Source organism: Lissotriton helveticus, chromosome 7, assembly GCF_964261635.1.
Source record: "Lissotriton helveticus chromosome 7, aLisHel1.1, whole genome shotgun sequence".
Classification (NCBI taxonomy): Eukaryota; Metazoa; Chordata; class Amphibia; order Caudata; family Salamandridae; genus Lissotriton; species Lissotriton helveticus.
Genome location: NC_136068.1, coordinates 86,864,731 through 86,885,807, shown reverse-complemented (window position 1 = coordinate 86,885,807; position 21,077 = coordinate 86,864,731). Strand labels below are relative to the sequence as shown.

The 21,077-nt window shown below is 42.1% G+C and overlaps 1 protein-coding gene across 1 annotated transcript in view; it reads right to left on the bottom strand.

Moving 5' to 3' along the window:
- Nucleotides 1-21,077, bottom strand: part of CDH26 (cadherin 26) — a 317,238-nt gene that overhangs the window by 61,612 nt on the left and 234,549 nt on the right. The window contains exons 8-9 of the mRNA XM_078651581.1: nucleotides 7,050-7,321; nucleotides 1,150-1,292 (exon numbers count right to left, since the gene is read on the bottom strand). Coding sequence (XP_078507707.1) covers nucleotides 1,150-1,292; nucleotides 7,050-7,321 — 415 coding nt within the window. The remainder of the gene's footprint in view (nucleotides 1-1,149; nucleotides 1,293-7,049; nucleotides 7,322-21,077) is intronic.

Sequence of the window (21,077 nt, the reverse complement as noted above, 5' to 3'; positions counted from 1 at the left end):
CGATTGTTGGCACAGTGGTAATGTCTTGAAGCAGACTAGTGTAACACTGGAGCTTTTGGAGCACCTGTCACCCCTCGTAATGACAGTTAATAGAACAGAGGGACTTTCCTAAGTTTTTTATACCTCCATTTTTACAAAAAAAGAAGTGTGTTGACCTATTAAAAGAAGGCTGCTGTACATTACTTGTAAGGGAGCAGAACACATATATATCATTTTACTTGACAGCACCATCTTCACTAGATTGATTCACCTTAGGGAGGATTGCAGATACTACTGTGTTTGAAAAATAATTATACATTCTTGTAGAACCCCCTCTTAATTCTGCACTTTACCTTGGAGAATTTATCTGTTTGCCCAATCCCTTGATTTTTAAGCAAATTGACAAGCTTTGTGTAATTAAGTATGGGATTACAGTACTAGACTACCAAATTACACAATAATGGAATTGTCCAATAGAAATCCGTAGGACTCAAAAAGAAGGTCAATTTAAGAGAGGGGTAAAGTTCTGCATGGTCAAAAAAGGTTTTTGACCAGTGGTTTGTGGCTGTGCTTTATAATTGTTTAGGCCATTTAAGGTGCATTCTGTCTGAACTGGATACTTACATTTTATATATCAGTGCATGTATAGCTTCTATGCAAATATTTTGAAATACAAATTATCTTGGACAGTAAAAAACTTTCAATATGAGGACACTAAAGCTAGTTGTCACAGATAAATCGACAGAAACACAATACGAAAAAGAGAAAGCTTTTTTAAAGATCTTTTTATGCTTCTATTAAATCCTTGATTGAATTTGGAATCTGCACCATACAGACTAGACTAATATAGGTCAGGCATTTATGACACCTTTTATAGTTAAATTGCTGCTTTACGTATATCTTTAAGAAACTACAGTTAGAATTATTGATCACAGTTCAAAGCTTCAAAGAGCGTTCTGGGATATTGGAAAGTCATATGTTTAAGGGACAATAATACATATTGCTTTTAAAGTAAATTGAGCATATTTATTGGATATAAAAGTTCTCAGAAGTGAATCACAGGTGTCCAACTGGCTTACCAAGACTAACACATGAGCCTCACATACTTAAATAATTGTGTTTTTGTCCTCTGTGAGGAAAGTCTTGGTCTGTATCTATTTTGTTACTCACCGTCATCAACAGCATGAATAAGGATAGAGTAGACAGAGTTGTTTAAAAATGGTGATTCGCGGTCAAGTTCTTTTACAGATGTGACAACACCGGTGTTTTCATCAACAGTGACCCAGCCCTCAGGATCATAGGCCACTTTGTACCTTGTAAAATGAGAGAAAAACATGCATTATGTTTTGCTCCTACACAATGATCAGATGCCAACAACCAAACTTTCCCAGAAATTGGTGCTCAAAATATGAGGTGATGGTTCAAGGGGTGACAACACTGGATGAAGGTTCTTGGTAATGCGCGTTGTTCCTTCAAATCAATGCAGTAATGGTTGTTTCACTACAGATGAAGCTGCTGTCTTTTAGGATACACTGTTGTGGTTACAAGTTCAGGCACTCAAGCCTGCTTTCACCACTCCCCACAAGGATCATAGAGTCACTCCAAAAATAAATTAAACTTCCACAGGACTCCTGAGCCAGGCCACTATTTCTAAAACCAAAATGACACACTGCATGAGGCAGATAACCACCTTTAATGTCAAAACACTCTGAGTACCCTGATCCAGAGTCAGCCTGATTGTCATCAAAATATAGAAACCTGCACCCACGGCTTAATGGCCTGGAATATGTTATTGTACAAAGTGTACAATCGCACACTGAGAAATACCTCCTATAACTGTGTATTTGTAGATTTTCACTGTCTTTTTTCTCCAGGGAATAAATATGTTTTTTTACCTTCAGATATTCTTTCCCTTGTTAGCAGTAAAGTTCCATTTGGAGTATAGGAGTGGGTGTAAAAAAAGTAAGTGAATACCTACACATAAACATATCTCGGGGGTTTTTGCAGGCGTTCTGGGTATCCCCACTCTCCTTGCCCATGGCTATCAATTTACAGGTACGAAAATCCTTGTGTTGTAAATTTTTGTGAATTGATAAAGTGATTTTCAAGTCATAAAGAAGGCTATTTGCGTGGAAGCTAAACGTAAATGTGCAAATAACATAGTGAATCAAGTCCACGGAATTACCCACATGATGACCCTGAAATCCAAAATGACAAGACCACCATCAGCCACACTGCTAAGGCTACATCTTAAATTTGTACGGCAGCACTACCAGTCACACAGTTTCTTCTATTACTACAACTATCAAATCTCCCAACACTGGATAGAAGCTTCTAAACCCCAACCTGACACTTGTTGTAACCTCTAGAGCCCAAACAAAGTCAACACACTCACGTCACACAGGATGTGGAACACTTCAAACTGCCAATACACTCTGAACCACAAAGTGACCTCTACATTTAAAACAACAATACCCTGAGCTATTTAGTTACACAACTACCCAGGCCTACTACAGCACCATCTACCAAAGCACCATACACCAGAGTTACTCCTAAACCCAAAACCTCTAAATCACCCTGAGCCAGACAGTGACTTTTAAACCCAAACTACTAAATCATTCTTAGACATACAATGACTTCTAAATGCAAAACCAGAAAGACCACAGTAAACTTGGTGCACAGTAAGCAAAGAACCCAAAAGTAGCACAGTACCTTCAAACATACATCATATTATTATCCCAAAAATACCACATCTACCCAAAACAGAGAATACTTAACTCCCAAATCCAACACAGCACTTTGACCAATGAAGTGACCTTTAATTCCAAACATACCAAAACACCCAAAGATAAACAGTGATATACAATGCAGTACTAGTACATCACCCTAAGACTCAAAGGCAAATCTACTTACAAAATGATTAGAGAACCATGAACCATGCAGTCACTTTTAAAACATAAACTACAGATACCTCTAACAAAGCCTCTTCCAAAGTCAATGCCACCACCACACCTGGCCACAGACATCGACTCCTGTCATAACAATAACTTCACCCTACAACAAGCAGCCATTTCAGAATACAAAGTTCTGCTGCCATTTTATTTGTGTTTTCCCTCCACAAGGCCTTCATTATAATGTCGGATGGACCGCCCGACATCCAGGGCATTGGTCCGACTGCCGCATTACGATGCAGGCGGTTGGAGAGATAATGTTGGAGAAAGATCGCTGCCTCCAACATGATCAAAGATCGTGCGGGATGGCAGTCGGATTCCTAACCCTACTATGGAGGCAGTGCCTGAGCAGGCAATGCTGTAGAAATTAGGATATCCCTTACTGACTGCTTGTTCATGGTTGTCTGAGTGCCATGAATATTAAAACAGAAAGGGACTTTGGCGGCCCCAAGCAGGGCACATCCCTCATGGGTTACTGCTAAGTGGCCAGGGAGGGTACATGTGGTGTCCCACTACACATCCATGCACCTTGTGTCAGGCACCACATGGTGCCTGACACATTGTACATGATGTGCACAAAGTGCCTTTTTCTAGCACAGCTTGTGCTGAAGCCTTTTTCCTGGGTTGGAGCACAAGCGGCCCTAAAAAATGCATTTTATGATCGCCTGCATGGCAGTCATAACCTAATATAGTGGGGGGGACCACCGACTCACTGTCGGACGGTTCCTGCCCGAAACTATGATTGTCGGCGGTCTCACCGACTGTCATTGTAATGAGGCCCTAAGTTTTAAATTAACCATTTTCAGTTTTTTTTAAGTATAGGTAGTTTTCTTTCCTGGCTGTCTAAACATGCATAGTTTAAAACAATCCATGTCACCCTTCTTTTCCTTGAATATTTTCTATTGCCACCCAATGTTCTATCTTTATTCTGTTTTCTTTACAACTGTATTTTTTGTCAGAGTAAGATTTAATGTTATGCCACTATTTCTTAATCCTGTGAGTTATTTCGTGTGGCATAGGTTTATCCCTTCCTTTTGTTCTTTTTGTTACGTTGATTCCACATTTGCATTCAAATTGGGAATACAGTGGAAGATGTGTATCATCCTCTCAGCAACTCAAATGTTGTTTCACTATATTGTGCATTAAGGTGCTCCCAGGTCAAGGGTCTTAAAGCCACTCCTAGATCACTCCTATTAGTAAATGTCCACTGAGTAATTTTTTTAATTATGCGATTAATTCTCTCTGAAAGGCCACTAGCTTGTTGGTGGTACAAGGATGTGCAAATACACTATATCTCTGACACCCTCATAGACTCACTAGTCTCAGCTCATGTAATTTAAGGTCAAACAATTGGCTTATTCATTTTGTTTTCGCTCTAGGTACAGTGTGTCATAATGATGTTCATTTATTGAACAGTTCATATTGCAACGCCTTGACAAAATGTGTTTTAAATGGCATGTTACTAGTATGTAGAATAAATTAAATTCCCCTAATAAACTGCCTACATTTTTCTACAGCTAAACTGCATGCTAGCGTCACCTTTTCTATAAGTCTATAATTGTGCTCCATTGATCATAGTATACAAGAGGTAAAGGAAATAGTGTTTTATTTGAGCCTTCTACCTGTTTGAAAATGACACTAAAGTGATAAGTGCTGGCATTCACAGTTATGAAGCATTTCAGTTCTGCATCACAGTTATCGATAGCTTTTGTTGAAATGATACAGTTCTTAACGTTTTGAAAACACGTTTTGCTTTCCTTGTTCCACGCATACTTACAAAAAAAATGAAAATGTTTTAGCATATATGTTCTGTTGGTGAAATTGGGAATACACTTTGTGTAATATCCACATGAACCCAGGAATCATTACAGTTGTTCATTGTTTCCTGGGCTTGGTGCTAAATTGATAACTTCTACTAGGCTTGGGCTGGGCAAAAGTCCCTAATCTGTAATGATGTGTCCCAAATACGTACTTTACTTGATTTTTACCTAAAGACAACTTTTTCCTTTTGTAATCTCACCCCTTTGTTTTTTACTATGTCACTGCCCTTATCTTGAGTCTCACATCTTCTTTTTATACAGAAAAATGGTTTCCTTTTGCCTTTCATGATAATAATTTAGTTAAGAGATCAAATCTTATCATGAAAAGGAAACCGTTTTCCTGCCTAAAAAGAAAATGTGATAGTCATTATAAAACCAATGCTATAGAAAAAAAAACTAACTAAGTGAAAGCCCCTTTAACAGTGATTAATGCCTTGTGATCTCATGTTTTTTTTGTAAGACAATTTCGCGATCTGCACTTTTTAGATCTAAGGTTGAAAATATTTTTGAAACATATAGTGTGTCGATGGGTTCATTAATCTTGAGTAAAGAATGCCAGTCCACCAAATGATTTGTTCAAGGAGTAGAGATCAGTACACAAATGTAACTGCCCCTCTTCTTTCTGGCCACTACTAATGATCTACGCATTCATGTTTGCTCTCCTCAATCGCCATTACAATAAGTCACATTGATAATATTGCCACCATCAACAAACTTACTAATGTCTCTCCAACCACAGGCGTAATCCCCCATAAACTCAAACAAGCCATTCAGAAACTCTATCCTGAAAACAACAAATGCTGATAGAGAACATTTATCCAATTACTGTCCCATTTGGGCCTATCATGCATCAGAGTTTAAAGATCAGTTGTCTTTCAGCACGTCTGGAGACAATCAACCTCTAAAGTGTACTCCAAGTGGGTTTTAATCCTAAGTGAAAGGCAGAAACAACACTACAAATACTTTGAGAAAAGCATCTGGCCTTTTGTAACAAATTCCAGGCATAAGCTCTGATTTTTTTTTTAAACATTTGATATCATTGATCACAGGTGATTTTTTGGAAACCTTTGATACCATTGATCACAATGTGTTGGTTAATCATCCAGTCATACATGCTAGAATTAGTGGGAAGGAAGTTTCTTGGTTCACTTCCTTTATGAACCATTAAACGTAGCAAGTCACGTTAGGCACCGACCTATCCAAAATCTTAGCTATTGACTGTGGAGACTGGCAGGGAACATATCTCTTAAATATCTTTTTTAACATCTTTAGGGCCACACTAGTCTGCTTCTTGGAAACCTGCCACTTTGATCACATATGTGTGAATGACACTCTGATCAATGTCAAATTTCTCAAAGGGATTTCTTGGCCAGAATAATGAATATCAAGCTTAGATCTTACAGCAAAATCCACCTTATTGAAGCTCTGGGTCATCCTTTGAAAATGTTCTCACAATCTAACTAGTGAGATATAAACAATTTGAGAAAATAACACCCCACCAGCAAGGATCTCTGCTGTGGCACAGTCTCATTCTACACCTAATGCTAGAACATTTCTTTCTGAGAGACATCAAAACCCACTGCTTCCATTCGGCCCTATGATCAACACCTCTGAAGCGGCATGTACTTTGGCCAGCCAAATGCCTAAGATTATCCTTATTCCCTGCAGTTATACAGCACATTGCATGCTTCAATCATGAGTAATAGTCAAAGTCCTTTCCATTGTGTATATTTGAGGATGGTTGAAATTGCACTTGGGCATTGCATCTGTCTTGCTTTCATCAAGACAATCTCCAGCCCAACAAGAGGCCTCTGTTAGCATTGGTTTTCCAAGGCTGGGTGATCAGTGATCTGCCTGAGATCTAATTTGATTCACAGTCTTTTGAAGATGAGGTGAGAGTTCTAAGGCAGTCACTACAATCAGTGCCTAGAACTGGGATGGAGCAAAGACTGTTCTGTGGCACTTGGAGAAAAGCAAATTCTAATTTCCTTTCAGGTTTACAGCTAGATAATGTTTATTCATCTCAGTTTCATTTGGTTGTTTCCTACATCTGTCGAAACAAACCAATACATTTGTTCGCAAGTGCCCCATCACTTTTAGACACTCCGATTGGTTGATATCAAGTATGTGGAACACTTCTGTTGTCTTCATGTACTATTGGGATCCCAAATAAGGTGGCCATCTAAGGATAAAAAATTGTGCACAACAATACAGGCTTCCTGTAAATGTAACACACAGCAGCTGCTCTGCATATCCCCATCACTGCTCCTGCTGTGGAACCAAAAGCAGCAGCGCTTACCTTATCTTATTGGGCACCACATCAGGATCGGTGGCGTTACATCTCGCCAGGACAGTACCAGGCTTAAGGCCCTCTTTTTCTCTGATGATAAGTTTGCCTGGGTTGAAATGGGGTGCATCATTAGCATCCAGAATGTTGACATTGATTGAGACAGCGCTTGCTGGGTTTGAGTCAGCTCGTCTCGCTGAGCCTTTTTCACATGACGCAAAAGGTTCTTCATTTTCCACAGAAATTTGAAGTTTCTTCTGTGCGATTCCCTCAAAATCCAAAGGCTGCAAAGAAAAAACAGCATTCAGTAGTGGGGCCATTGGTCTGCCTTAGTGGCAACAAAACTTGAAGCATCACATCCAAAATGTAGAGAGGCAGGGGTCTAATCACAAACTACATTTTGTAGAACATTTGATAATAGTACAGAAGTACTACTCATATATTACAAAATGCTATTCACAAAGTTATATACAGAGGTCCCGACTCTGCCTCTACAATTGTTTATGTGCAGAAATCTATGGCTCGTCGTTATAGCTCTCCGCTCACATACATATACGTTTTTTTAATATATGTGGCAGGAAAATGGGGAATACTTTTGGCTAAACAGGTGGGGTTCAGAAAGGAGTAAGGACAGGTTTCGGGAGGATGAAAGAGGGGTTTATAAAGAGCTGTGCACCTACCTAAAACAGAATAAGTTTATTTACATTCACAACTGCTTTTCAAAAACTACTTCATGCAAAAAGGTCATAAAACAGTCATAAATGTAGTCCAACTCAGACCTGGAGTAAGACTGCCACCGCACATAGCCAACCATGCTACTGCATCACCCTTCCGCAGAAAATAGTCAATGACTTAAATTAACACCCCGTAGGAAATACATAGATTTTATTTTGCATTTGCAATATGCTATCATGATCCCTTCTCGGCCGGTAAAAACAATTAATAAAGAATACAGATATCACAATTTGAAATCAGCGCAGCTTAGTGTTATCACCTTACTTGCTCCTGTCTCATTACATAAGCTTGTAACCATGTGTGAAGATGGGTGCCTGGCTTGTTCTTGGCTCTGAGCCTGAAGCCTGTTTACAGAAGTTCCCCTTTGGGCGTGGCTCAATACATTCTCTTTTGAAAGGCAACCATGAATCATGGTTGAGTGGTATCATTATCTCAGATTCAGATGTTTTTATTGAGCCATCACTCAACCTAAAGGGTTTAACTAGAAAGGAAGAGGAGAGATGTGCAGAAGGAGGGGAAAATCATTTACTAAAGCATTTATCCTCACTGTTTAGAAGCTATGAAGGCACCTTGATACAAATATGTGTTTATTTGAAGCAAATGATGTCATTAGTTGTGTCAATAAAGTTGCAAATTGCTAACTTGCACTCAGATCAAAAACATGGAATATTAAACAGTGCCATTGTTTTGTTCTGTTTTTTAGACTGAACTATTCAATTTCATCTTTAACCACTCATTTTGTTGAAAAAATCCTCCTTCTAATGTTCCGAGAACACTCCCTGAATCTCTTTTCAGATCCACTATTAACAGGTTGTTCAACAGACTAACACTTATTTTCAATCTTACAGTTATTGTTTTCTGCTTTTGCTGGCCATGCTAAGTTTTTGCCACTGGATTCTCCCTCTTTGTACCACTTTTGTGATATTGTAGCCATGATATCTACTTCATCCCTATAATATATAACCCTCACGGTGCTTTCAACTGCTTCCCACCTTTATCTATGTGTATGGGAATTGGAGAAACTGATGCCATTTTTGGCGTGTTTAGTCTCCTCTGTGAATATGCGGTTTTAAACATTTATTCTTTTTAAATAGCAATGAACTAGAAATTTTTATTTTTTTATTTTACAGAGCTTTATATAGCGGTAACTAGACCCAAAGGTATCAGGTATCAGAGCGCTTTACATAGCACAGTGGTTTTAACATGAGGACACATTCATTTTTTGTTGGGCACAGGGAGATTAAGCAATTTGCCCAGAATCACAGGATGTTCAGCGTCGTTGCTGAGAATCAAACCCAGTTCCCCAGATTCGAGGTCAACCACCTTAGCCGTTAGGCCAAATCCTCTCTACCAGAAAGTATTTCTTTAACAGGACGATTGCCAAATAAGCCATTTTGATTTATGATTAACAAATAAATGACTTAGATTCTGCAACCCACTTTCATCATCCAACAGTTATTTTTTTCATGTGACACCTAGCACTCTAAGTTGTTGGCATTACTGCATTAAATCCAGCTGAACATAGAAGTCTCCTCAGATAATTAATTGTTGTTTTAGCAGTGAGATTGGTACATCATTTAATGATCAAGGTTGGTCTTGAATTGGGTCATAATAATTAACGAAGCTTTAGAGTTTTGAGTTTATCATGCAGATCACTCAAGTCCATCACCCTTTAGTAACTGATTTAGAAGATAGGATCTTAGCTTCCCATGTTTTAGACAAACATATCAATACTTGTCGAAGTGCAGGTTCCATTAATGCAAACATCTTGTGACCGGAATATCTTGTAAAAACATGATTTTTTTCAGTTTAGGTTTGAAAATATGGGGCTTCTGTAGAACATTAGATAGATTAAGACTTAAAACCAAAGCCTTGGTTGTGTTACCTTAAATATTGAAATAGCTTTCTATGAAATTACTTTAAGGTTGTTAACTTGCCAAAAGGTAGGAGAAAAAGAGCAAAATTAAGAGGAAATATTTAATCGATATCAGTAGTTCAATATAGAAATGAGGTATTCTCTGATTGTTTAAACTTTCTGTAGAAACTTGTGGGTTCTCAGATTCCCACAAACATACCTATGCCCGCCTAGTAATGCCCTCATTCCATCTCAGCCCCAAACCATCCTTCCACCCATGCTACCATTCCCCCTTATGCCCCTCGGTGCCGTTGGCTTGAACTGCGTACCTGTAACTTGGACTCCCAAAGGGATTTAAGAGAACACATAACATCAACTTGTCACCTCTATTGAAAGACTTCAATATAACCTTCGATACATATTCAGCAGGATTAACGGTTTCCTTCTAAACGTGTCCGAAACTGCTATGATTCTGCAATTGACGATAATACTTACCTTCACCTGTTGAAAAGACAGACATCAATCCAGACTGGACGAAAACTGGGAATCATCTGTATACATTACCACCTGCTCACAATCTCACAGGTCTGGATGAGTTTGTCTGGATTGAATGGTGAAATACTTACATTTTTATCATAGAGTTTGCAAAATTCACTAAAATAGTTTGAGGGGATGGGGACTATTTGGATGTTGACAATGTCAACGAATGAGCTCTTGTAGTTGCCATCTACTTGAAAGTCAGGAAATACGTACGTATAAAAAATAATGACCAACAAAATAAAACTTTTTCTCACTTCGTGAGATTTCAGAATTGTGACACACCTTATGTTAGATATCCTAGTCTGGTTTTCCATATCTTCTTGGTTGCTTTTGATCTAGGAAACACCACTTGAGAGAGTTGAGACCAAAACAAGAGCATGTTGTTGCAGACAAACTTTTAAAATGCTATGACTGTCCATTATTGATCCTGTCTATTTGTGCACTGAAAAAGGACCTTGTTCTTGCTTCTACTATTTTAATGTTATTCACGTCTTTCAGTGTTGTCTTCACTACCTGGACCAGTGTGTCATATCCATCCTGAGGGTAGGGTTCCCCTCCCACCACACTGCTCTCGTGATGGTAGTAGATTCAAAGATTGCTGGAAGACCAAATCTTGAACTGTGTCCTCTTTAGGTCTCGCCTGAGACAGCGCATGCTGTCTCTTCAAGACATTTAGTAAGTGGCTTTTAAAAGTGCCACCAGAGGCTTTTGGTGGCCTAAAGCTTGCGTGCACGTGAGCGTGCACCTGTGCAGCCGCCATCTGCCTTTCTGTCATGGCTCATTAAGCCCTCCAGTGTGTGAATCATGCTCCTCCACCCCCTTGCTGTCTGCTCTCACTACCCCCTCCCTTCTCCCCCTCCCTTCTCCCCCTCCCTCCTCGTTAGCTTGTTATTCTTAACTTCGGAAGCATCTGATGTGAATTCCTCAAGGAGCAATTCACTTACGACTAAGCCAATGCCGCCTCAGACAGTGGACTTTTCTGGTACTTGTTCCTGTTTTCATTGGTTCCATGGACCCAGCTCATGTTACTGTTTGCTTACATTGCGCGCTTTATGGCCACCTTATCTTTTAGTATCGAATGCCAGACTTCAGTGTCAGAGCATGCTTCGCCCCAGCACAAAGCCATCAAGAGCGAGCAACAAATGACGCCAACACACAGTCCCTTGTGGGAACATAGACTGTGAGAGTAACACTGCAACTTGAGTTTCACCTACTACCTCTCGTTTTTTAAAGTGGAATTGCCAGATGATGTCCAAATATTTAAGAAGCCCCCAAAGCTTTCATAATTGTAGCCTTTGTTTCGAAATCCTGGGCAGGATGGGTTTGAGCGGCGTCCTCTGGGATATGAATGTGTAACCAGCTCTTCCCAGTTACCCTTTACCCCTCCCTTGTGAGAAGTTTCAAGGTATCGATTGCTATAGAAGACAGTTGCTGTTTTGCCATCAGTTTAATCCCTTGCAGTGTAACTTCGCTTGTGAAACAGTAACATATCACAGACTGCCTTCCAAGTGCGTAAGCTTAAATGGAGGCCCCCACCACCCTTCTGGTTTTGAAACAAGTACCCGGAGGCAACACTCGATGTTTTGCACATTGACCCTTTAATAATGCAACATTCGAGCAACTTCAGATTGATGCTGATCTGTAGGGATACGGCACTGCATAAAGGATGTAGGGAATGGTTGTATGACGTTACAGCGCATACTTTTACAACGCACACCTTTACAACGCATTTTTTACAACGCAACATCCATTACAACACATTTCATTACAACGCATGCCATTACAACACATTTTTAAAAACTACCTTTACAATGCATTCCATTACAACGCATACTACCTTTACAACGCATACCGTTACAACGCATAACAATACATTGCATGTATGGTAAGTATTGGATAGTGTAGGGGTAAAAATTACTATTGTAACTCCAGGGGGTGCAACAGTAGGGTAAGTGTTGGATAGTGTAGGGGTACAAATTACTATTATAACTCCAGGGGGTGCAACAGTAGGGTAAGTGTTGGATAGTGTAGGGCTAAAAATTACTATTCTAACTCCAGGGGGTGCAAAAGTAGGGTAAGTGTTGGATTGTAATGGTATGCATTGTAGTGTTATGCGTTGTAATGGTTGCGTTGTAATGGCATGCTATGTAATGGTTGTTGCGTTGTAAAAGTTTTGTTGTAATGGTAGTGCGTTGTAAAATTTGCGTTGTAAAGGTTGTTTACCGTAGGGGAATATTGGCTGTGAGTTGCCTTCCTAATGCCTTTTCACTTGCCTACCTTTAGTGGTGTGAAACGCACTGGTACCAGCATGCTGCACAGAGGATGGATGCATTCTTTAAGTTGCAGCCCTTTTGCTGTTTCTTACACACACTCACCTAGCACTACTTTTCATGCACAACAAGCATTGGCATAGCCAATAGGTCTCGCCTTTGGGACCTTATAAGTGTTTAACTATGCAACAGTTAATGTTGTTGCACCTAGGATATTGTGCTGCATAACTAAATACTTATAAGGTCCCAAAAGCGAGACCTATTGGCTATGCCAATGCTTGTTCTACTTTAGTAAGCTGTTGATTATTTATCATTGTTATTCTATATGACCCAGCCCAAGTGCATCTGACTGGAGTTCCTCTAGTTCTGGAATGCTAATGAGCAGTCATGTAGAACCTATTGAATCCTGGGCTCATCAGAGATTGCAACATAGACTTGGGTTTCAATTGTTTATTATCACAAACCATGTGGGCTAAATAAATATTAAGGGAGCCAGTGATCCACTGTAGACAATATCAATATCAGTTGTACAAATGACTTTGAAACTCCTGTGTAATTCCCACATGATCGACCACAAATGTTAATCATTTTAGCAGTAATTTTGTAATAAACCACTGTACAGTTACCTATATTATGCGTGGGTAAGAAATAACCTTAAGGTAAAACAGTTTTATTTAAAGTAAGATGGCATATATTTTACAAGGTGTTGATGTACCAAGTAACAAGTGGATGGTGTCTAAAAAATAAATGAAAGAGACCCACTCTAATGAATGGACAAGATTCCAGTTCAAAAATAGCTATTGCAATGTAGCTTCAGAGAGGAACTGTTTGAAGGTGCTTATACCTCTCTGATTGAAAAGAATTAACAAAACTATAAAAATGCACATGGAAGATATTTATAACCACATAGCACATAGTGGAATTACACAGTGATATTTTACTCCACTAATGATCCAAATAACTACTTTTGTTCAAGCTTTATGAAGGGTAAGTTAAGACTGGGCCTGCTTGTTTGAATGCCAAACTTTATTTTAACTGCTTTTGCCCTCTATTGTTTCTGTAACATAGTTTGAAGAGACCTTACAACCTTTTTTACTGGACGGAAAAATATTACTTACCTGCTGGAGCAGTGTTACAACCATACAAAGCCTCTGTGAAACTTCAAAAGAGTATGCATTATTAAAAAATGATTGCTGGTTAGGTGAATAAAATATATCAAACCCTGGAATATTTGTAAGTATAAGAATAAAGTTAATGTCTATTATTTCTGTGCTGTACTAATACTCTTACTGGAATCAAAGAAATTACAGTCTTGTGGATTTTGAAAAGACTTGATTTTGATGAGAAGGAAATCTTGTGACGTGACGTCAAATAGAAAACTGTTTTTTAATTAGATGACTCGTAGAAGGCTTCTTCCAGAATAGATAGTAAACCTACAATATATTATAATGTTTACGAACATCTTATTCAGTTGTATGGTGACTCATGATAAAGTTTTTTGATTGAATCTTTGCTAGCTCCTTTGTCATTTTCTATACTGTGTGCCCCTTCTACTCCTTGTCTTCATTCACATATTCTAGTCTTTTCTCTTCCCTTTTAATTCTAATATTACTTTTTAAATTAGAAATATCTCGATGAGATGGGACAAATTGTTTCCAAAATAGTGATGATCATCTAAATGCTAATACCATGGAATAAATATTTCCCAGAAAGCACCAATATTAATTGGTTCCTATATACTAGTTTTTTACAACATAGTTAAATTGAACAGGTTTCCCTGTATCAAGTCACTGACTACATGTCTTGGTTTGAGCCTGCGAGAACATGCACAGGCGCATGTGTGTCGCTTGCAAGACCCTATTGTATGCGACAAAAACTGTTTGTTGGCTTTATGTCACTCTTCTGTGCAGCCTCCTTAATTGGACGATACATGCAAAACGTAATCTCGGATCATTTATTTGGAGCAGAGACCAAGCACTGATTGACTCAATTTCCTCTGCTTCCGACTTGATTTAGGTACTATCTCTTCCCCGCTTCCACTGCCTGCCTCTTCATAGCGCTTGCACTTTTATGCTTGTTTTTGGCTGGCGTTACTTTGACTTACTTTGAATTAAAATGCATTACTCTGCATAGCAGAATTAAGACTGTCTGGAATGTCAGTGGTCTTTGCTTTACATGGAGAATAGTGTGTATGGCGAGGGCTCTAGTTTCAGTGGGAAGCACAGGCCAGCACAGTGTTCATTTGTCATGTTGATTGACCTCGGTGACCTCGGTGATGCTGCATTACCCTTGAACAGAAGTGAAACCCTGTACAGAGCTCCCTGCACTATCATCTATGCTTCCACCCCTTCCCTCACAAGGTAGCTTTCAAGAAAAACAAAGCCAGTCAGTCATCCAAGCTGTCCGTCACCTGTTTTCCAAAGGACAGAGCAGAAAATTGTGAAAAATTAGCAAACCGTTTTCATATACCTTTCATACGCATTGAAATCTAAACCAGTGCATGGGCAGATTTTCCATGTGTTTTGAGTGTAACAAAAGATGTCCTCCTGTTACTAATCTGAAAATTATTACCTTTTGCAGTTATATCTCATTGTTCTTCTTGTCCGATGTTTCAAGGTCTGAAACTATTGACATGTTTTTTAAGATCCAGTATATCTATGTGTATATATATATATATATATATATATATATATATATATATATATTACCTACTGGCGGTCGCCAGTAGGTATATATAGTTAGGATTTTTTCCCTATGGGATTTTTGAAAATTCTATGTCTAATAACTTTGGCGTTTGTGGACGGAATTGGCTGACATTTTCAGGAAAATGGCACATTTTGTTTCTGAGCAGCCCTTGAAAATTTGGGGGGGTTCGTCAAGGGGGGGCCGAGAAAAAAGGGGGGTCCCAAAACGTGTTTTTAACATTGAGTTTTCCATAGGGCGGTTGGCCTCACTTTTAGCCCGAACGGCTGAATGGATTTGCACGAAACTTGGCAAAATTGTAGGGACTGGTAGCCCGATGTGCCTTTTGTAGGTCTCAATATATGTGCTTCAGTGGATTTTGAGAAATTAACATTCAAAAAAAGATATATATCTGTAACAGCGGACCGGGCAGCGCTCCAGTTCGCGTACTTTTCGCGCAACGGAGCTTTGTGAAGCGAAGCTGATTGGTTCTCCGGCGTCTGTAAACATTCCAAACAGTCCGTAGCGGCCGCCATCTTGTCTCTCGGTAGGATCGAGAGACAAGAGGAGGCCAAAGCGAAGGGGCAAATGACCATAAGGGGGCATAGTAGATCCTCGCTGGCCCCCTAGGTTTGATGTGGAGGTTTTAAAAGGGCCCCGCAGGGCAAAAAAAATAATAATAATAATAATCGAACGGCTGAATGGATTTGCACGAAACTTGGTAAAATATTAGGGACTGGTAGCCCGATGTGCCTTTGCTAGGTCTCAATATATGTGCTCCAGTGGATTTTGAGAAATTAACGTTCAAAAAAAGATATATATCTGTAACAGCGCTCCGCTTCGCGTAACGGAGGTTTGCGAAGCTGATTGGTTCTCCGGCGTCTGTAAACATTGCAAACAGTCCGTAGCGGCCGCCATCTTGTCTCTCGGTAGGATCGAGAGACAAGAGGAGGCCAAAGCGAAGGGGCAAATGACCATAAGGGGGCATAGTAGATCCTCCTTGACCTCTTAGGTTTGATGTGGAGGTTTTAAAAGGGCCCCGCGAGGCAAAAAAAATAAAATAATAATAATCGAACGGCTGAATGGATTTGCACGAAACTTGGAAAAATTGTAGGGACTGGTAGTCCGATGTGCCTTTGCTAGGTCTCAATATATGTGCTCCAGTGGATTTTGAGAAATTAACGTTCAAAAAAAGATATATATCTGTAACAGCGCTCCGCTTCGCGGAGATAAAATTATATCTGTATTACCTAGCTGTTGCTAACACCAGTTAGCGACGGCTAGTAGGAGATAGCGACCATCTTGGGCCCCACTTTGCATGTGAGTGATATTTATCACTAATGACATGCAAAGTGGGCATGCCAAGATGTTAGTGACTGGAAACAGTCGCTAACATCGCTATCTCCTATTATCAACTTTTGGAAATATTCGCGATAAGCGCGAATATCTCCAAAAGCTAGCACCTGCCCTGAGCAGTTCTAAGGCATGTTATCCAATGGAAGGTGGATAACATGGCTAAGAGCATTAGCTCGGTAATGCATGAATATCGCTGAGTTTTCAGCGATATTAATGCATTGCGGTCGTTTTTTATCGTATTTGCGATAAACCTTGATAATAGCAAGGTTTATCTGCGATAATTTCTGACGATGCTTAGCGGTAAAAAAATCGTTGCTAAGCATCGTTAGGGATAAATATCGCTTAACTTTGGTAATATGCCCCAACGTCTGTTAACGTTCGATTCGAAGGAAATCAGGAAGTGTTGAAAAACATTGTCTGCGCCATCTTACCTTTTTTCAAATGCCACACTTTTGTCGTGCACGGCAGTCATTTTAGATGCCTTGACCAGACCCACTCTGTGCACGCTGTCGATCCTTAGCATGACTCCCCACCCTCGCAAGCATCTCCCCCAGGCAGTGGTCACCCCTGCTCTCTGTCTTATGCATGGGTAATAAACCACCCCCCATCTGCGCTGCTCTTCCCTGAGAATCACACCCTGTGCCCGCCCGACACCTCCCTTTCGCCCTATTCACTACCGCACCCTCTGACACTCCTTTTCCTCTGTGTCCGATTGTCCAGGCCGGGCCTAGGGTATCAGCTAGCCCTGCAGATGTAGTTTATGGCCCCAGCTGTAAAGAATCACCCCTCTTCAAAGGAGTTATAGTAGATCAAGGCCCACACTCGATGAGATCCGTCACAGCAGACGCGTTCCTATTATCTGAAAACCATCCTGTATTGTGATTGGGGAGGGGACCTAGCCTGAAGCGGAAGATTCCAGGGATGACTCTTTGTACATCAAAGTTTTTACAATTATGTGTCACATTAAAAATATATTGCAAAAACAACAAGTGATGGACTGAATGTGGATCAATGTCACACACTCCCCCAGTCAAAAGATCTGGGCCCAAATCCATCGTTTTTTTGCACTCCACACCACCCTGGGTTAGACAATGGCGATATGCAAATCAGCTCTGACCCTGTTGCCCCATGGGAACAGTCCAGTCCGAACTACAAAAGCCATGTCCTTCCCAGAACGGAATCAAGCATCCGAGGACCGGACCGGTTTCGAGGTAACACCTCTCTTCAGCCCGGCTAGCTTGACTCCAAGTGGTGTGGAGTGCCTGGGACCCACGTCTGGGCATCCCCAGCGCACTTAGGGCGGCAATTGCAAAAACAACAAGTGATGGACTGAATGTGGATCAATGTCACACACTCCCCCAGTCAAAAGATCTGGGCCCAAATCCATTGTTTTTTTGCACTCCACACCACCCTGGGTTAGACAATGGCGATATGCAAATCAGCTCTGACCCTGTTGCCCCATGGGAACAGTCCAGTCCGAACTACAAAAGCCATGTCCTTCCCAGAACGGAATCAAGCATCCGAGGACCGGACCGGTTTCGAGGTAACACCTCTCTTCAGCCCGGCTAGCTTGACTCCAAGTGGTGTGGAGTGCCTGGGACCCACGTCTGGGCATCCCCAGCGCACTTAGGGCGGCAATTGCAAAAACAACAAGTGATGGACTGAATGTGGATCAATGTCACACACTCCCCCAGTCAAAAGATCTGGGCCCAAATCCATCGTTTTTTTGCACTCCACACCACCCTGGGTTAGACAATGGCGATATGCAAATCAGCTCTGACCCTGTTGCCCCATGGGAACAGTCCAGTCCGAACTACAAAAGCCATGTCCTTCCCAGAACGGAATCAAGCATCCGAGGACCGGACCGGTTTCGAGGTAACACCTCTCTTCAGCCCGGCTAGCTTGACTCCAAGTGGTGTGGAGTGCCTGGGACCCACGTCTGGGCATCCCCAGCGCACTTAGGGCGGCAATTGCAAAAACAACAAGTGATGGACTGAATGTGGATCAATGTCACACACTCCCCCAGTCAAAAGATCTGGGCCCAAATCCATCATTTTTTTGCACTCCACACCACCCTGGGTTAGACAATGGCGATATGCAAATCAGCTCTGACCCTGTTGCCCCATGGGAACAGTCCAGTCCGAACTACAAAAGCCATGTCCTTCCCAGAACGGAATCAAGCATCCGAGGACCGGACCGGTTTCGAGGTAACACCTCTCTTCAGCCCGGCTAGCTTGACTCCAAGTGGTGTGGAGTGCCTGGGACCCACGTCTGGGCATCCCCAGCGCACTTAGGGCGGCAATTGCAAAAACAACAAGTGATGGACTGAATGTGGATCAATGTCACACACTCCCCCAGTCAAAAGATCTGGGCCCAAATCCATCGTTTTTTGGCACTCCACACCACCCTGGGTTAGACAATGGCGATATGCAAATCAGCTCTGACCCTGTTGCCCCATGGGAACAGTCCAGTCCGAACTACAAAAGCCATGTCCTTCCCAGAACGGAATCAAGCATCCGAGGACCGGACCGGTTTCGAGGTAACACCTCTCTTCAGCCCGGCTAGCTTGACTCCAAGGACATGGCTTTTGTAGTTCGGACTGGACTGTTCCCATGGGGCAACAGGGTCAGAGCTGATTTGCATATCGCCATTGTCTAACCCAGGGTGGTGTGGAGTGCAAAAAAACGATGGATTTGGGCCCAGATCTTTTGACTGGGGGAGTGTGTGACATTGATCCACATTCAGTCCATCACTTGTTGTTTTTGCAATTGCCGCCCTAAGTGCGCTGGGGATGCCCAGACGTGGGTCCCAGGCACTCCACACCACTTGGAGTCAAGCTAGCCGGGCTGAAGAGAGGTGTTACCTCGAAACCGGTCCGGTCCTCGGATGCTTGATTCCGTTCTGGGAAGGACATGGCTTTTGTAGTTCGGACTGGACTGTTCCCATGGGGCAACAGGGTCAGAACTGATTTGCATATCGCCATTGTCTAACCCAGGGTGGTGTGGAGTGCAAAAAAACGATGGATTTGGGCCCAGATCTTTTGACTGGGGGAGTGTGTGACATTGATCCACATTCAGTCCATCACTTGTTGTTTTTGCAATTGCCGCCCTAAGTGCGCTGGGGATGCCCAGACGTGGGTCCCAGGCACTCCACACCACTTGGAGTCAAGCTAGCCGGGCTGAAGAGAGGTGTTACCTCGAAACCGGTCCGGTCCTCGGATGCTTGATTCCGTTCTGGGAAGGACATGGCTTTTGTAGTTCGGACTGGACTGTTCCCATGGGGCAACAGGGTCAGAGCTGATTTGCATATCGCCATTGTCTAACCCAGGGTGGTGTGGAGTGCAAAAAAACGATGGATTTGGGCCCAGATCTTTTGACTGGGGGAGTGTGTGACATTGATCCACATTCAGTCCATCACTTGTTGTTTTTGCAATTGCCGCCCTAAGTGCGCTGGGGATGCCCAGACGTGGGTCCCAGGCACTCCACACCACTTGGAGTCAAGCTAGCCGGGCTGAAGAGAGGTGTTACCTCGAAACCGGTCCGGTCCTCGGATGCTTGATTCTGTTCTGGGAAGGACATGGCTTTTGTAGTTCGGACTGGACTGTTCCCATGGGGCAACAGGGTCAGAGCTGATTTGCATATCGCCATTGTCTAACCCAGGGTGGTGTGGAGTGCAAAAAAACGATGGATTTGGGCCCAGATCTTTTGACTGGGGGAGTGTGTGACATTGATCCACATTCAGTCCATCACTTGTTGTTTTTGCAATTGCCGCCCTAAGTGCACTGGGGATGCCCAGACGTGGGTCCCAGGCACTCCACACCACTTGGAGTCAAGCTAGCCGGGCTGAAGAGAGGTGTTACCTCGAAACCGGTCCGGTCCTCGGATGCTTGATTCCGTTCTGGGAAGGACATGGCTTTTGTAGTTCGGACTGGACTGTTCCCATGGGGCAACAGGGTCAGAGCTGATTTGCATATCGCCATTGTCTAACCCAGGGTGGTGTGGAGTGCAAAAAAACGATGGATTTGGACCCAGATCTTTTGACTGGGGGAGTGTGTGACATTGATCCACATTCAGTCCATCACTTGTTGTTTTTGCAATTGCCGCCCTAAGTGCGCTGGGGATGCCCAGACGTGGGTCCCAGGCACTCCACACCACTTGGAGTCAAGCTAGCCGGGCTGAAGAGAGGTGTTACCTCGAAACCGGTCCGGTCCTCGGATGCTTGATTCCGTTCTGGGAAGGACATGGCTTTTGTAGTTCGGACTGGACTGTTCCCATGGGGCAACAGGGTCAGAGCTGATTTGCATATCGCCATTGTCTAACCCAGGGTGGTGTGGAGTGCAAAAAAACGATGGATTTGGGCCCAGATCTTTTGACTGGGGGAGTGTGTGACATTGATCCACATTCAGTCCATCACTTGTTGTTTTTGCAATTGCTGCCCTAAGTGCGCTGGGGATGCCCAGACGTGGGTCCCAGGCACTCCACACCACTTGGAGTCAAGCTAGCCGGGCTGAAGAGAGGTGTTACCTCGAAACCGGTCCGGTCCTCGGATGCTTGATTCTGTTCTGGGAAGGACATGGCTTTTGTAGTTCGGACTGGACTGTTC